The following is a 14,988-nucleotide window of genomic DNA, read 5'->3' as shown; positions in this document are numbered from 1 at the left end:
TAGGTACTAAACATTTCATACTGGGAACACAACACAGTCTTGCTGTTTTAGAGATGCTCTGACCCAGTTGTCTGGCCGTCGCTATTTGGCCTATTTGAAAATCACTCCGATATTTACGCTTGCCCATTTTTACTGCTTCCAAAACCTGAAATTCAGGACTGTTCACTTGCAGCCTAATATATCCCACCCATTAACAGGTGCCATTGTAACAATATAATCCCTGTTATTTACTTCACCTGTCAGTAGTTTTAATGTTGTGGCTGGTCAGTGTATGTACACACTTGTCAAGTTCAATACACACAGAAACTAAACAGAACAAAACTCCTAAAAGGCCCAAATCCATGTCATTGACAATCTCGGCAATGGTGACTCCATTGACAGCCTTCCCTCTGACCTCGGAAAATATGCTACTTCCACAATCTCAACAGAAAGAGAACTGTCTTAATAGCCCAAATAAGGAACATGATCAAATAGGAACCTCAATATGGACAATCCTAATCTAAATAAAGTAGGCTTGCCTTCTCGCTTCTTTTATGCAGCATGTTATTAGTGGATCAGTTACACCTTATAAAAGATTAATGGCGTGGTTTGTGCAGGTCCAATGGGGCTTCGGATGGAAAAAATCCGTATGAATACAAGGTTAGCATCCAGTCTACACAGTTTGTGTGCTAGCTCCACTCCATCATTGATTTTGTAGAATTGTAAATTTTACTTTATAAGTGGTGTAATAACTGGGGAAGAGGTGAGAGTTTGGTTAGGATTTTGAATGAGTTTAAGTTTTAATCTGTATATTTGCATTCATGTATAAACTTTAATTTTTTTTTTATTTAGCTGAAACAGACCTCAACTTGAACATATTTCTGGGTGATGGACCCACTTAATACTGTAGTGTTTGCTTTATATTATATCTTTTAATAAACAAATGGGTAAAGCGACTTCAGACAAATTATAAATCCATTTAGTTTAATCACTGTGGCCAGACTTTCTGTATGATGTAATGTACAACTCTCCAGTAGTTGGACAAAAGTCCCAGGCATAGGTTGAGCTGCAAGTATTAATATGAAATGTTAAACAGGCCTGGATTTCAAGGCAGATGTTAAATTATGACGCCTGCTGCAAGCCTTGATTACTGTTAATGTATTAATGACCGCCACTGATTTAGCATGAAATTAACTTGGAGGTTTTCCAAATCGACAAGTTAGTAATTAACCTGCTGTGCAAACCATCACTTGTACCCCCTGAGCACCATGCTGAAATAATCCATTGTAATTGCAAATGGCCTGGACTGACTGAAATGCTTTGTGTCGAAGAATGTGCACAGAATAATCCTCTGAAATCCTGTGTTGACAGACGCAGCTATGTAAAGGGGCCTGGTGACCCAGTCAAGTCTGGGACGCTGTTTGACAGTCACTTGAGACGCTAGGTTTTGTAGAAGTGATTCTTGTATGGTGAAAATCACCAGTCCATTACACCTGTCACGAACTGTCAGGGCCTTTGAGACTTGGCCTTCTTTATACCGATGTCAGAGACTTGTTTATCACATTACTGTCTCAACGCTTTTTATTTCTCAGCTGTTGGTAAAAAGCTATTTTAGAAAACCCAATATTTCTTTTTCCCTTTTGGGGTTTTTGCTAAAAACGAAAAACAAAAATATGAACAGAATGAGGGAATACTTGAATAAAAACTTTGGGGGAACACAGATCACAAAATGACATCCCTCATGTCTGGAATCTATTTTTATTAATGAGAAATTAGCATTCCAGAACGTTTTAATTTGGGCACAATTTTTTTTTTTCACATTTTAAGCACTGAATAAATCCAACTTTATTTTACGTGCAATATATGAAATGGCTTTTCTTCTCTGGGAGTCATTGAGCTCTTACTCCTGAATAGGCAGGTGAAAAGCTTAAAGGAACACTGTAGTGTTGGGAATATATACCTGTATTCCTAACACTACAGTCCTAATGCCCCTTAATAAATTGTCTCAGCCCCCTGGCAAGAAGAAAACAAAATAAAATCGAAATAAATAAAACAAATTACTCACCCTTCCCCAAGTTCGAGTCTCCCTTGGTGCTGCCGTGACTGCCTTCTTCAGTGATGTCATCCTGGAGGCTCCGGCCAATCAAATTCTTCTCATATCTGTTACTTCCTGGTTTGTTTAGCTTAGTGAAGCTAAACTCAAGAGGCAGCAACTACCAAGAGCACCTGCCTTGCAAAGACTTCTCATTGAGCTGGATTGGGAAGTCTGTGATTGGACAACCACAGAAAGTCTGGGTGGCGTTGGAAGCAGAGGAGAACTGCAGCTTTTGTAAGGTATTTTAGATATATCCCCAATCAAAAAAATGCATAATTAAACTGTCATGTTATCATTTAGTATATATCGAATTGTGTGTGTGTGTGTGTGTGTGTATGTATATATATTTGGTTGTTTTTTTTTTTTTTATCCCTTTAAATGCTATTGCAATGCATTACATTAAATCAGCTGTTGAATTTTCACATCAAGTTTCTAGATTTTCTAGAATATTTTGTAGAGTTTGTTTCCTCAAGATAAAACAAGGAGGCAAGTGAAAGGATACCATACAAATTCCACATTACCTTTTGCAGCATTTCCTAAATTCCCCCTTTAATAGAACTGGGGTCCTATGGGCAGCACTTAATCCAGAAAGCGTTGGTTGAAATATGTGGTTTAAATGATTGTATTTGAGTTCTGCAGCTGTTGAGTCTGCACTGAGTGGGTGCAGAGTATGCGTGTGTAGGCTGCAGATCCACACTAACCTTGAGAAGGCAGCCTGAAATACCTCACCCTATAAAATACAGAGTCATCTACCTTCATCTCAAAAGAAGATGAATACAATAGTAAAGTGTTTAATCTATATATTATGTGTACGGTTTATGGAATTGGGGAATCTTGTTTAAATCGCTCACTGGCTTCAGAGAACAATGTTTTAGGAATTGCCTACCTTCCAGATCTAATTCCACTTTGGCCAGATTACTCAACAGAACATAAAATCTACATTTAGATATCGTTTAACTTTGTAACAAGTGCGTAGGTAAAGCATATGCTTGGTTGGTAGTTGATATTTAAAACTTGCTACATAGTAGAAGAAAAGCAAAACATCGTAAACTGCTATTCCAGCAACTTTAGCATAGTTTAAAAAAATGCTTCAAATACAATACTACCTTTACATGTTCGTAAAGGTTTTCACTATATTTTAATTGCATCAAGTTCCTTTTACACGTCTTTGTATTCTGCTTTTTAGTTGATGATCTCTACTGACCCTTTATGTATTTTATATTTTATAATCCATTTTGATCATAACTTTCTAACATCTGCATTGGCTTCCAGTTAGATATAGGGCCCAATTCAAAATTCTGGCACTTGCTTACAAATCCCTACATAATGCTGCTCCAACATACCTATCCTCCCTCATACACAAGTATGTCCCGTCGAGACCCCTGCGCTCATCCCAAGACCTACGCCTATCCTCTGCCCGGATCCCCACCTCTGACGCTCGCCTTCAAGACTTCTCTAGGGCTGCACCTATTCTGTGGAACTCCCTTCCCTCCTCAATCAGACTTTCACCCAGCCTCCACTCCTTCAAAAAATCTTTGAAAACTCACTTCTTCGTTAAAGCGTATCAATTAAACTGTCAGCAGGCTTCTCATCCCCCACCCCATGACTCCTTTCCTGCAACTGTCAAAAATGACCTACCAAGCACTCAATAAACCCTTCTCTAACAAACTATTTAATTCCCCTACTTTAACCCGTTTGTGTCACTATACCCCACTCCCTCTAGCATGTAAGCTCATTGAGCAGGGCCCTCAACCCCCTCTGTTCCTGTACGTCCAGTGGTCTGATTATGTGTCTGTTAGTCCACCCATTGTACAGCGCTACGGAATTTGTTGGCGCTATATAAATAATAAAATAATAATAAATAATAATAATAATATGTAGGTCGTGGTTTGTTTTAAATGGACTGTCTATTCAAAATCTGACCTAATATTCTATTATTGTTTATATAGATCTATAGAAATGTATAATAATAATTTGGAAAAGCATAGAGGATGCTAAAGTGTTACATAATATAGGCCAAATAACTTGGAAAATGTCAGTTCCATCTCAGAAGTTTTAAATATTTATTATAAGGTTTGTTGACTGAGCATTAAATTGTGGTGAGCTGATACTAAATTTCAAAGTATACACTAAGGAAACTGCCATTTTGACCTAAACTTTGCTAAACATTTGACAACTCACCACTGTTCATCGCACCATAGATGTTTCATATATTAAATTTAGTGATACAAACAATCAACCCCCATGTTTAAAATAATGGGATATGTCTTCATTTATAAGCTTTGCAGTTTGAATCTATCTATGCAAATAAGATCCATTTAGGTGCAATGAAACCCTACTTAAACTGTTTTTCCCTCCACAGCTGCGGATTACTTTGTGGTCACTTAGTGCAAAATCAGTCTCTTACATAAAATATCCCAAATCATGCCAACAAGGTAAGGTCTTGTCCTTAATGTATTTTGTTATCCTATTAGTTCTTTTTTTGTTACCTAAAATTAATAATTAAATGCTTTATATAAAATGTCCATTTAATATAATTTTAGAAACATTTTGATTTATATTGTAAAGTCAGATTATAAAAAAAGGTTGGTGGTCAGATGCTTTATGTCTTGGTAGCAATGAGATTATTACATATTAAATATAGGTTTCAGAATATAGTTTTTTGCACACTATTACTACAGAATTTGGCATTCAGATACTGAACTAGATAGGTTTAACATTCTGAACTACATTTTGTTTGATACCCTGCCATCCTTAAAGGGAAACTATGGGGTAAAGTTGACCTATATATGCATTATATACATGCAAAAAAGTAAATATACTGTACCTAAAAGTCCCTGACTGAATCACTATTTCACACTAAGATGATACCGCCAATCCGCAACATCTTATGGTCTGTGGGATCTAATCCCCTAAATACCAGCCAGCAAGGATCTGAGACAATTAGTTATCCTCAAAGAACAGTTCCACTCATCCGTCAGGATGAGCGTAAAGTGTAGATCTAATGCTTAGATCCCCCCACTTACCAGGATTCCAGTGGTGGGTACAGCTACCTACACTGCTTTCCAAGCCCAATCTGATGTCAACGCTGCCCTCACTGAGAAGCATTTCATTGGAATGTTTATCGTGTTCAGAGCGAATGTGCACGCTCTGAGCTAGGATGGTGGGGAGTGGGTGGTGGACAGAGGGAGGAAGGGAATAAAAAAAAAAAAAGTGTCAATGTAGGGAGACTGGAAATAAAGTACATGGAGGGATGGCAGATCATGGTTTCCTCTTGCAGGCTGATATTAGGTGTATTTTATGCACAAAATTCACATTGGAACAGAATTCTGAGCTGCCCAAGTCACGCGTGTCATGGGTGTAACAAGCTTCCAGTGCAAAAGTGCAAATATCTATGGATGTGCAGCATTTCAAGCAGAAATCCTGTGGGTACAGAATCCTACCACCATGACCACTTATAAATGCAGGAGGGGTCATGGTGGTTGGAGAAAACCTTTAACCAGGCTATGTTAGCCTCTTGGTAGAGCTGTAGTTCGTAATTAAAGGGACACTACAGTCACCAGAACAACTACAGCTTATTGAATTTGTTCTGGTGAGTAGAATCATTACCTTCAGGCTTTTTGCTGTAAACACTGTCTTTTCAGAGAAAATGCCGTGTTTACATTACAGCCTAGTGATAACTTCACTGGCCACTCCTCAAATGGCTGTTAGAGATCCTTCGTCATGGCTGCCTAAAATGCATCCATCCATTCATTCAGTATCTCCTCCCTCTGCATGCAGACACTGAACTTTCCTCATAGAGATTCATTGATTCAATTAATCTATATGAGGAGATGCTGATTGGCCAGGGCTGTGTTTGAATCATGCTGGCTCTGCCCCGATCTGCCTCCTTGTCGGTCTCAGCCAATCCTATGGGGAAGCACTGTGATTTGATCAGGCTACCACTTCTGATGACTGCTTGTTTGTTTGTTTTTTGAGGCAAACAGAATGCAGAGTTACAGCTTCTGATTTGAATACAGTAAGATTTTGCTATATTTATGGAGGCATGAGGGGCCCAGGGGGGCTAGATGGTGATTTTAACACTATAGGGTCAGGAATACATGTTTGTGTTCCTGACCCTATGATGATCCTTTTAACCCCTTAAGGACCAAACTTCTGGAATAAAAGGGAATCATGACATGTCACACATGTCATGTGTCCTTAAGGGGTTAAGCAGGGACAAAGTTGATATAAGCATAAATAAGTTTTACATGCCTTCTAAGAAAATAATTAGATCTTTTTTTTTTTTTGTAGCTCTGTATGTGTCAACAAAAGTCAATCATACCTTCAACCCCTTAAGGACCGCTGACGGTTCAGGACCGTCAGCGGTAAAATGTGCGTTTGGACCGCTGACGGTCCTGAACCGTCATAACGGTCAGGGGCTACTTACCTGATCGCCGTCGGTCCCACGGCGGCGATCAGTGCTCCTCCCGGTCCAGGGGGACTGCCTGTCTGCCCGGGCAGTCCCCCCTCGGCAGATCAGGACCCCACGGCCATGTGATCACTCGATCACATGACCGCAGTAGGGGTCCATGTGTCTGCCTGCAGGGGGACTGTCTGTGCTGACAGGCAGTCTCCCTGCAATTGAAAAATCACAAATAAAGTGTAAAAAAAAAAAAAACAATCAGTGTAAAAAAAATGTGTGTGTGTGTGTGTGTATATATGTGTATATATATATATATATATATATATATATATGTGTGTATATATATCATATATATATAATGTCATACTAAGTGTATTTTTATATTTATATATACGTATATTAATATAAAAATACACTTATATTTAAATTACACACGAATATATATAATAACTATATATATATATATATATATATATATATATATTTATATTATAAAATACAAATAATATGTTAATAAAAATAAATAACAAAAAATAAAAATAATTTTTAATAATTAAAAAAAATTATATATATGCAATTTTATTCTAACAGTATTTTGATATTGATATATATATATATATATATATATATATATATATATATTTATATCAAAATACACTTAGAATGTAATGATATACCGGTATATATCTATGTATAAATAAATAAATAAAAATAATACGAAATATACATATGTCCACATACGGTACATAATTACATAAATAATTTCATAAATATACACGTAGATGTCAAATATATAAATATGTATATATATTAAAATTCTACGTGCATATTTATGTAATATTTTTACCTAATTAAGTAATTTTAATGATTGCAATTTGAGGGACCTGCCTGCCAACCCAGGCCAAAAGTCCAGATAATTTAATTTGCTAGCACTGTGTTTAACCCTGTAACTTTCTATGACACCCTAAATCCTGTACATGGGGGTACTGTTTTACTCGAGAGACTTCGCTGAACACAAATATTAGTGTTTCAAAACAGTAAAACATATCACAGCGATGATATTGTCAGTGAAACTGAAGTTTTTTGCATTTTTCACACACAAACAGCTCTTTCATTGAGGATATTATTGCTGTGATATATTTTACTGTTCTGATACACTAATATTTGTGTTCAGAGAAGTCTCCTGAGTATAACAGTACCCCACATGTAGAGGTTTTATAGTGTTTGTGAAAGTTACAGGGTCAAATATAAGGCTTGATTTTACTTTTTTTTTTTTTTGAAATTTATCAGATTGGTTAGGTTGCCTTTGAGAGCGTATGGTAGCCAAGGAATGAGAATTAGCCCCATGATGGCATACCATTTGCAAAAGAAGACAACCCAAGGTATTGCAAATGGGGTATGTTCAGCCTTTTTTAGTAGCCACTTAGTCACAAACACCGGCCAAAGTTAGCGTTTTTTGCATTTTTAACACACAAACAAATATAAATGCTAACTTTGGCCAGTGTTTGTGACTAGGTGGCTACTAAAAAAGACTGGACATACCCCATTTTGAATACCCTGGGTTGTCTACTTTAAAAAATATGTACATGTTAGGTGTGTTTCGGGGATTTATGACAGATAACGGTGTAACAATGTCACTATTGATACATTTAAAATATATATATATTGAAACCGCAATTTCCTACTTGTATTTATAGGCCTATAACTTGCAAAAAAAAGCAATAAAGCATGTAAACACTGGGTGTTTTTAAACTCGGGACAAAATTTTGAATCTATTTAGCAGTTTTTTTCATTAGCTTTTGTAGATAAGTAAAAGATTTTTCAAGTAAAAGTCCAAAAACATGATTTTTTTTTTTTTTTTTTCACCATATTTTATTATTTTTTTTAAATACAATATATGACATAATATAAATACTGGTATGTAAAGAAAGCCCTTCTTGTCGTGAAAAAAACAATATATAACTTGTATGGGAACCGTAAATGAGAGAGCGGAAAATTACAGCTAAACACAAACACCACAAAAGTGTTAAAACTGCTCTGGTCCTTAACGTACAAACATCGCAAAAACAGGCCGGTCCTTAAGGGGTTAAACTACTTATAAAACTTGTTTGTTGATTTTTTTTTTTTATTATTATTCAAAAACTTTATTATCCACTATAATTAAGAACAAAACATCAGAGATGACTGGATTATCTGCTTGTCTGACTTGTTTACCTTTGACCTACAGGAATCTCTTTTACGAATGATGGTCGGCACATGGCTTTGGCTGAGAGACGTGATTGCAAAGATTACATTAGCATATTTGTGTGTAATGACTGGCGCCTCCTAAGGGTGAGAAATACTTTGGTACACTTGTTATGTGTCTGTCCATTTAATACCTAGATTTCTTAGTACTTAGTTTGTAGAATTTACTACACTACATCCAGGGGACTTTCCTGGATTAGTTCTTGGCATTAAACAAGGGGCTCTAAACTTAGCTCTATGATCTTCATTTTGACACACGTATTCTTTGGACAAAGACATAATGTACAAAAGCTGAGTACATTAATTAGGATGGAAATGTTTGCTGTAACAATATGTCATTGTAAAAATGTTCTACTAAAGGCCTTTTATCCAGATAGTGCTGCAATTACCACGCATAGTTTTGCAACTATTTCCATAGTGAAAATTGATACTACTAGTAATTGGGAGTTATGTTTATATGTGTTTCTGCCATCATTTTCTGCAATGGTTTATTACAGCTAAACAATGCATTCTAGTAAAATTGACAGAAATAAGTTAAGCAAACAGGCGATGATGTCCCTATTTTAATGAGCCTACTGCCTCTTTAATATTGCTAGAGACTAATATTCAGCATCCCATTATCTGTATGTCACTATACATTCATACAGTGCTTCTGTTTGTTTTCTTTTCCTGTATTGAGGTTTTTTTTTTTTTGGTTTTTATTTTATTTTTTTTAACCTTGTAAAAAGTTATGACTGCCACAAATTCCTGGCATCTTGAATCTGAGAGATATTCTAAGCACCAGAACAACTTTATCTTAATGAAGCAGTTTTGGTGTATAGATCATGCCCATGCAGGCTCACTGCTCAATTATCTGCCTATTTAGGAGTTAAATCACTTTTTGTTTCTGTTTATGCAGCCCTAGCCACACACCACCTGGCTGTAACTCTCACAGAGGTCATGGAAAAAAACTTTCATTGTCAATCAGATGTTGCTTTGTTAACTGAACTTTAATTACACACAGGGGACTTCTGTAGGCCGAGTAGGAAGTTGAAATATTAGATTTCTCTTTACAGGAAATGTTTAGGGAGACTGTATAGATCACAAGCAGGGGAGGTGTGACTAGAAGTGCAGAAATAAAGCGATTTAACACCCAAAATAGCAAAGAACTGAGCAGGTGGCGTGTTGAGACATGAAACAAAACCACTTACGGTAATTAGGCTAAATTAGGTTTGATTTTTTTTCATAGCGTCCTTTCAGTTAGTTTTCCTTTTACATTTTTTTTTTTTTTTTTAAATAGAAGTTATGTCACAATTTGTGTAGCAGTGATGCTCTGTAAAGTAATAGATTCACTGTAAGCATTGAAAGACATTTTAAACATTTACATAATCATAAATAGACACCGAGATTGTTCAGTGCATGTCAATACTCAGTAACTTATTACTACTCTACTATATGTAGTGCATGTTGATAATGTATTTCACTGCTTCTTCTGTTCTCATTTTTCAGCACTTTGAGACGGACACTCAGGACCTTGATGGGATTGCCTGGGCTCCCAATGGCTGTGTCCTGGCAGTGTGGGAGTCTTGCCTGGAGGTATCCTGCAGAACATCTGAAGCTTTTTAGATTTTGAGTGTCCATGTTGCATTTCTGCAATAAACAAATAGAGAGAGGGCGGACTGAAAGTCCAATAAGAGAATAACGTGTTAAAAAGGAAGTCCTACCTTTAATAAACCTAAAGGAAATAGTATAGGGAATTGACCAATAAGAGGAAGGTAAAGGCTAGAGAACAATCTAAATGTCTATATTAGAGACATATAGTAGAAGGCATATAGGCACAGAAAAAGCTGTATATAAAATCAGCTAAGAAGCTGAAAAAATGCCAAACTGCCTGTCCAGAGGAACAGAAATATACAGAGGTAAGAAAAGGGGGAGGAGGGAGAAATTAATTAAATTATTTAGAAGGAGAGCCCCTCTTGAAATCCCCCAAAGCCAAATGTTAAAGTAAAGCAAGGTTGTCCTTATTATACCTCGGCACCGTGGATAAACCACTAATGCCTACCTGAACCTCTGTCCCTTCCTCAGCTAAAATAAACAAAACACACTTAAATTAACTAAAACTAGTGCATAGTGCTACCAATAAGGGTGAAAAATGAATTAAATAAACAAATTTCTCTATTTCTGCAATAAACACCATATGCTATTTTTTCCTTTTGGAGCTGCTGCACTGAAGCCTTTAATTGACTACCATATCATTTGTCACATGAGATGTTCCTGTTGCCTATGATGCCCTTTTAGTGAGCATACAGTTCAGTCCTCACAATGTGTGACTCTGTAATGTATGAATTGTCTGTTGAATTAAAACAATGAATCGTTCTGTATATTTCAGTACAAGATGTTGCTTTACTCTTTGGATGGCCGATTGCTTTCCACCTACTGTGCTTATGAGTGGTCGCTGGGGATTAAGTCAGCCACGTGGAGTCCGAGCAGCCAGTTCCTTGCAATTGGAAGTTTTGATGAAAAGGTAGAAAGGGATGCCTGGTGTTTTTCAATTACAATTACATGGAGATCTCCGTAATCATGATCTCTCTATCCTTGTCTGTCTCTCTCTCTCCAAGGTGAGAATTCTCAATCATGTTACATGGAAGCCAATCCATGAACTAGTACATACAGCCACAATCACAGACGCAAAAGCTGTAAGTACCAGTTCCTTTGGAACGTTGCAAAAATTATGTCTATTTTTCATCAATTAATCCATATCGGAAAAGATGATGTATTTTCCAACAGTATGTTGCTGTCCATTTTTTCATTTTCTCAAAACCGTTGCCATAAATATCTTCATCAATGTCTTCCATTGTTCCAGCAAATCTTGTTTTTCCTTCACAGGTTGTGTATAAGGAAGTGGAGAGATGCCCAGGGATTGCAACTGATGAACTTACTTTTCCTTTACCAAAAGGAAAACCTAACAGCCTGTTTAGTATCCGCAGTAAATGTAAGAAATCAGCCAGTCTCTTATATTTTAGTTCTGCATCCTTCTATTTCTCTGGGTGGATAGGTGTGTGGTTTATCATTCTGAAGCCGGGTATAAACTCTATAGTATATTACAGCAAACCTCAGCATACCTGTCCTGAATCACAGTTTTTCATCCACTCCAAACATTGAATCTTTGGTGCGTAAAACATTGCTTGACTTGTGCCTTAGCATTTCAGAGCTAATAGATGCTGCTAACGTTTGCTGGATAGTTTTTTTGAATTTAAATTAATATGATGGTATGATGTAAATCAAGCATGTCAAACTCAAGTCTAGCACGGGCCAAATAAACAAGGTTTATGTAGGCTGCAAAAAAAAAAGACTCACTCACACATTTACACATTTTTGCACACACTCACATCATTGTATTTATCCCTGAGGTCCAGTGGGAATCTTTTATCTGGAGATTTCCTTACTGCTGCTCACTGCTCCCTCACGCGCGCAGTTTATTGATGCCGGGTGTTGGAATATGACGGCAAATTCCAGGCACTTGGCATCACTACAGACGGCGGGCGCGAGGGAGCAGTGAGCAGCAGGAAGACTGAGCTCCTCCCAGCCGGGTAAATTTAAGCAAAGTAGGAACCTGCAATGTGGAGAAAGCAGGTGCCTATTTTGCTTTAACACTGAGCACGTCTCCAACTCGCAGCTCCGCGGGCCGCAAAGATGTCCATTGTGGGCTGCGAGTTTGACATACTTGATGTAAATCAACCATTTTCTCATTGAAACAGTTATGCTAAGTAATTTGGTAGTCGTATACTTCAGAAGGAGGAGCTAGGAACCCTTGACAAATAATTTAAATCTGGCATCAAAAGAACTTAAATTCTTCAAGGAGCTCAATCTAGGATTTATGGTTTTGCAGGGTAAAATGCTGTGTGAATTACATATATTCACATTTCATACCATTGCTGGTATTGTATGTAGTTAATTTCACAGAAAGTAGCCGTAAAGGCAGGAACTTTAGCTGCTAATACAATGTGTTGATCTTACTAAAGCTTAAACTCGCTTTTGTTCTAGATGAGATTGTGAATGTACCAGTAACTTTAAGAGGTGTTAAACCTGACTCCGATCGGGCGAATCCTGAACTTGGAATTGGAATGTTGGCGTTTAGTCTCGATAATCGTTATATGGCATCTAAAAATGGTAAGCAATGGAATCAACTGCACAAGTGTGACCCCTGCGTCTCACGATATTAGTCAGAAGCATAAGATGGAATAATGTGGGTGGTGGGGTGGCTGGGGCAGAGGGTGGTGGGGTGGCTGGGGCAGAGGGTGGTGGGGTGGCTGGGGCAGAGGGTGGTGGGGTGGCTGGGGCAGAGGGTGGTGGGGTGGCTGGGGCAGAGGGTGGTGGGGTGGCTGGGGCAGAGGGTGGTGGGGTGGCTGGGGCAGAGGGTGGTGGGGTGGCTGGGGCAGAGGGTGGTGGGGTGGCTGGGGCAGGGGGTGGTGGGGTGGCTGGGGCAGGGGGTGGTGGGGTGGCTGGGGCGTGGGGTGGCTGGGGCAGACGGTGGTGGGGTGGCTGGGGCAGAGGGTGGTGGGGTGGCTGGGGCAGAGGGTGGTGGGTGGTGGGGTGGCTGTGGGTGGTGGGGTGGCTGGGGCAGAGGATGTTGGGGTGGCTGTGGCTGGTGGGGTGGCTGGGGCAGAGGGTGGTGGGGTGGCTGGGGCAGAGGGTGGCATAAATACCTTATGTTTCCCTGGTGGTCCAGGTGGCGGCCAGGCTGTTTCCCTGGTGGTCCGGTGGGCTCCCTTTACAGTCTGCAGCTCCGCCGGGTGCAGAGCTGCAGACCACGTGGTGAGTTTAGTCTCGCGATGTCAGTCAGAGTGTTGCCGTGGTAACCCGCAGCAACGCTCTGATTGGGTGAGATCGCGAAACCCACTCAGTCTGCAGCTCTGCACTCGGCGGAGCTGCAGACAGGCTGGCTCTCTGCCGGGTAGGCATAGGAGGGGCCTCGCACCCGGCGGCATTAAGGGCAAGCCGCCGGGCCCCCTCCTGTGTCGGGTCCTCGGTCTCTGACCGAGGACCCGACCTGTCACACTGCCCTAAGGCGATTTAGGCGGCCGCGAGGCCCCCATCAGCGCGAGGCCTTAGGCAGCCGCCTAAATCGCCTAATTAGAGAGCCGCCCCTACTCACCTCTGCCGGTCAAGTTGATTGTCCCCACTCACCTTCACCCTTATAGCATTACAACTCTCCTTGGTGGGCCCTCTTTTATTTACAGGCCCACTCTTACATAGGTTTTCGACACTCCACAACCAGCTTCATCTCAGACACTATCCATTACGTATTAAATTCCGAGTGTGTATATGTATACATATACATATACATATACATATACACAAAATACAGAATCCAGCGCACTCGCTTATTAACTAAACAGTGATTTCAAATCTTAGAGATTGTAATAGTTTTATTTAAAAACACATCACCTAGGCAAAAAATGATGGGGGTTTAGTTACATTATATGATCATACATTGCATAAGCCTGCCAACTACATCAAAGTACCCCATATTCGGCAGGTCCTATCCTAGTAGCAGCCTAATGCTTGCTCTTATGAGATTAATCCACTTACTTGGGAAATACTTCCTTACTGGGACTCTCTGCAAGTCAAGGCTAAATAGGGCCCTGGAATGAGGCACCTGTAACAGGGAGGGGTGCAAAACCAAGGAGTTGGCCTGGGATGGATGGATGGATAGATTTATTAAACTTCCCCAACATCCTCACCCAGTTAATATTGTTAAGAGACAGATACAAAAAATAGATTACCGTGCCGAAAACATAATAAAACCCATGAGTGAAGTCACATAAAAATCATATATACGTACTTTTTTTTTTATTTATTATTCTTTGTTTTGACCGTGCTTAGAATAACATATATTATTGCACAGCCACAACATCTTGTGCCAGAGAGTAATACAACAATATTCATTAACATTTGTGTGGCCTGTCAATTCTTGCACTTTTTATATTTTAGTCGCAGCCTAGTAAGTGGTATCTCATAGCTAGGGGTATGTGCCCGGTATAGTGGTGGGGACTTGTCGTCCCGTTTAGGTTCCTTGGCCATGTATAACCTTTATGTGGTCTGAGGTCAGTCGTGGCGGTGGGTCCCTGATCGGTTCGTAGTATGTGCGTGGATCTATACGGGCCGTACCTTATTGTGATTTGTGTTCAGGGGGCAGGTTCCCTTTTTTATGTCTATGGGGTCTTTGTCTGTTGCAGTGTATGATATCTCAAAGAAAATGTAAAAAAGAGAGAGACAATAATAG

General features: G+C 39.2%; 1 protein-coding gene across 1 annotated transcript in view; it reads left to right on the top strand.

Moving 5' to 3' along the window:
* The window catches only part of WRAP73 (WD repeat containing, antisense to TP73), a 46,781-nt gene that overhangs the window by 28,572 nt on the left and 3,221 nt on the right, over positions 1-14,988 (top strand). The window contains exons 4-10 of the mRNA XM_063436495.1: positions 4,437-4,509; positions 8,707-8,810; positions 10,212-10,298; positions 11,092-11,226; positions 11,321-11,398; positions 11,589-11,694; positions 12,747-12,872. Coding sequence (XP_063292565.1) covers positions 4,437-4,509; positions 8,707-8,810; positions 10,212-10,298; positions 11,092-11,226; positions 11,321-11,398; positions 11,589-11,694; positions 12,747-12,872 — 709 coding nt within the window. The remainder of the gene's footprint in view (positions 1-4,436; positions 4,510-8,706; positions 8,811-10,211; positions 10,299-11,091; positions 11,227-11,320; positions 11,399-11,588; positions 11,695-12,746; positions 12,873-14,988) is intronic.

The sequence above is a fragment of the Pelobates fuscus genome, chromosome 11 (assembly GCF_036172605.1).
Source record: "Pelobates fuscus isolate aPelFus1 chromosome 11, aPelFus1.pri, whole genome shotgun sequence".
Lineage (NCBI taxonomy): Eukaryota > Metazoa > Chordata > Amphibia > Anura > Pelobatidae > Pelobates > Pelobates fuscus.
The sequence above is the reverse complement of the archived record's forward strand: the minus strand, read 5'-3'. Positions and strand labels throughout refer to the sequence as shown.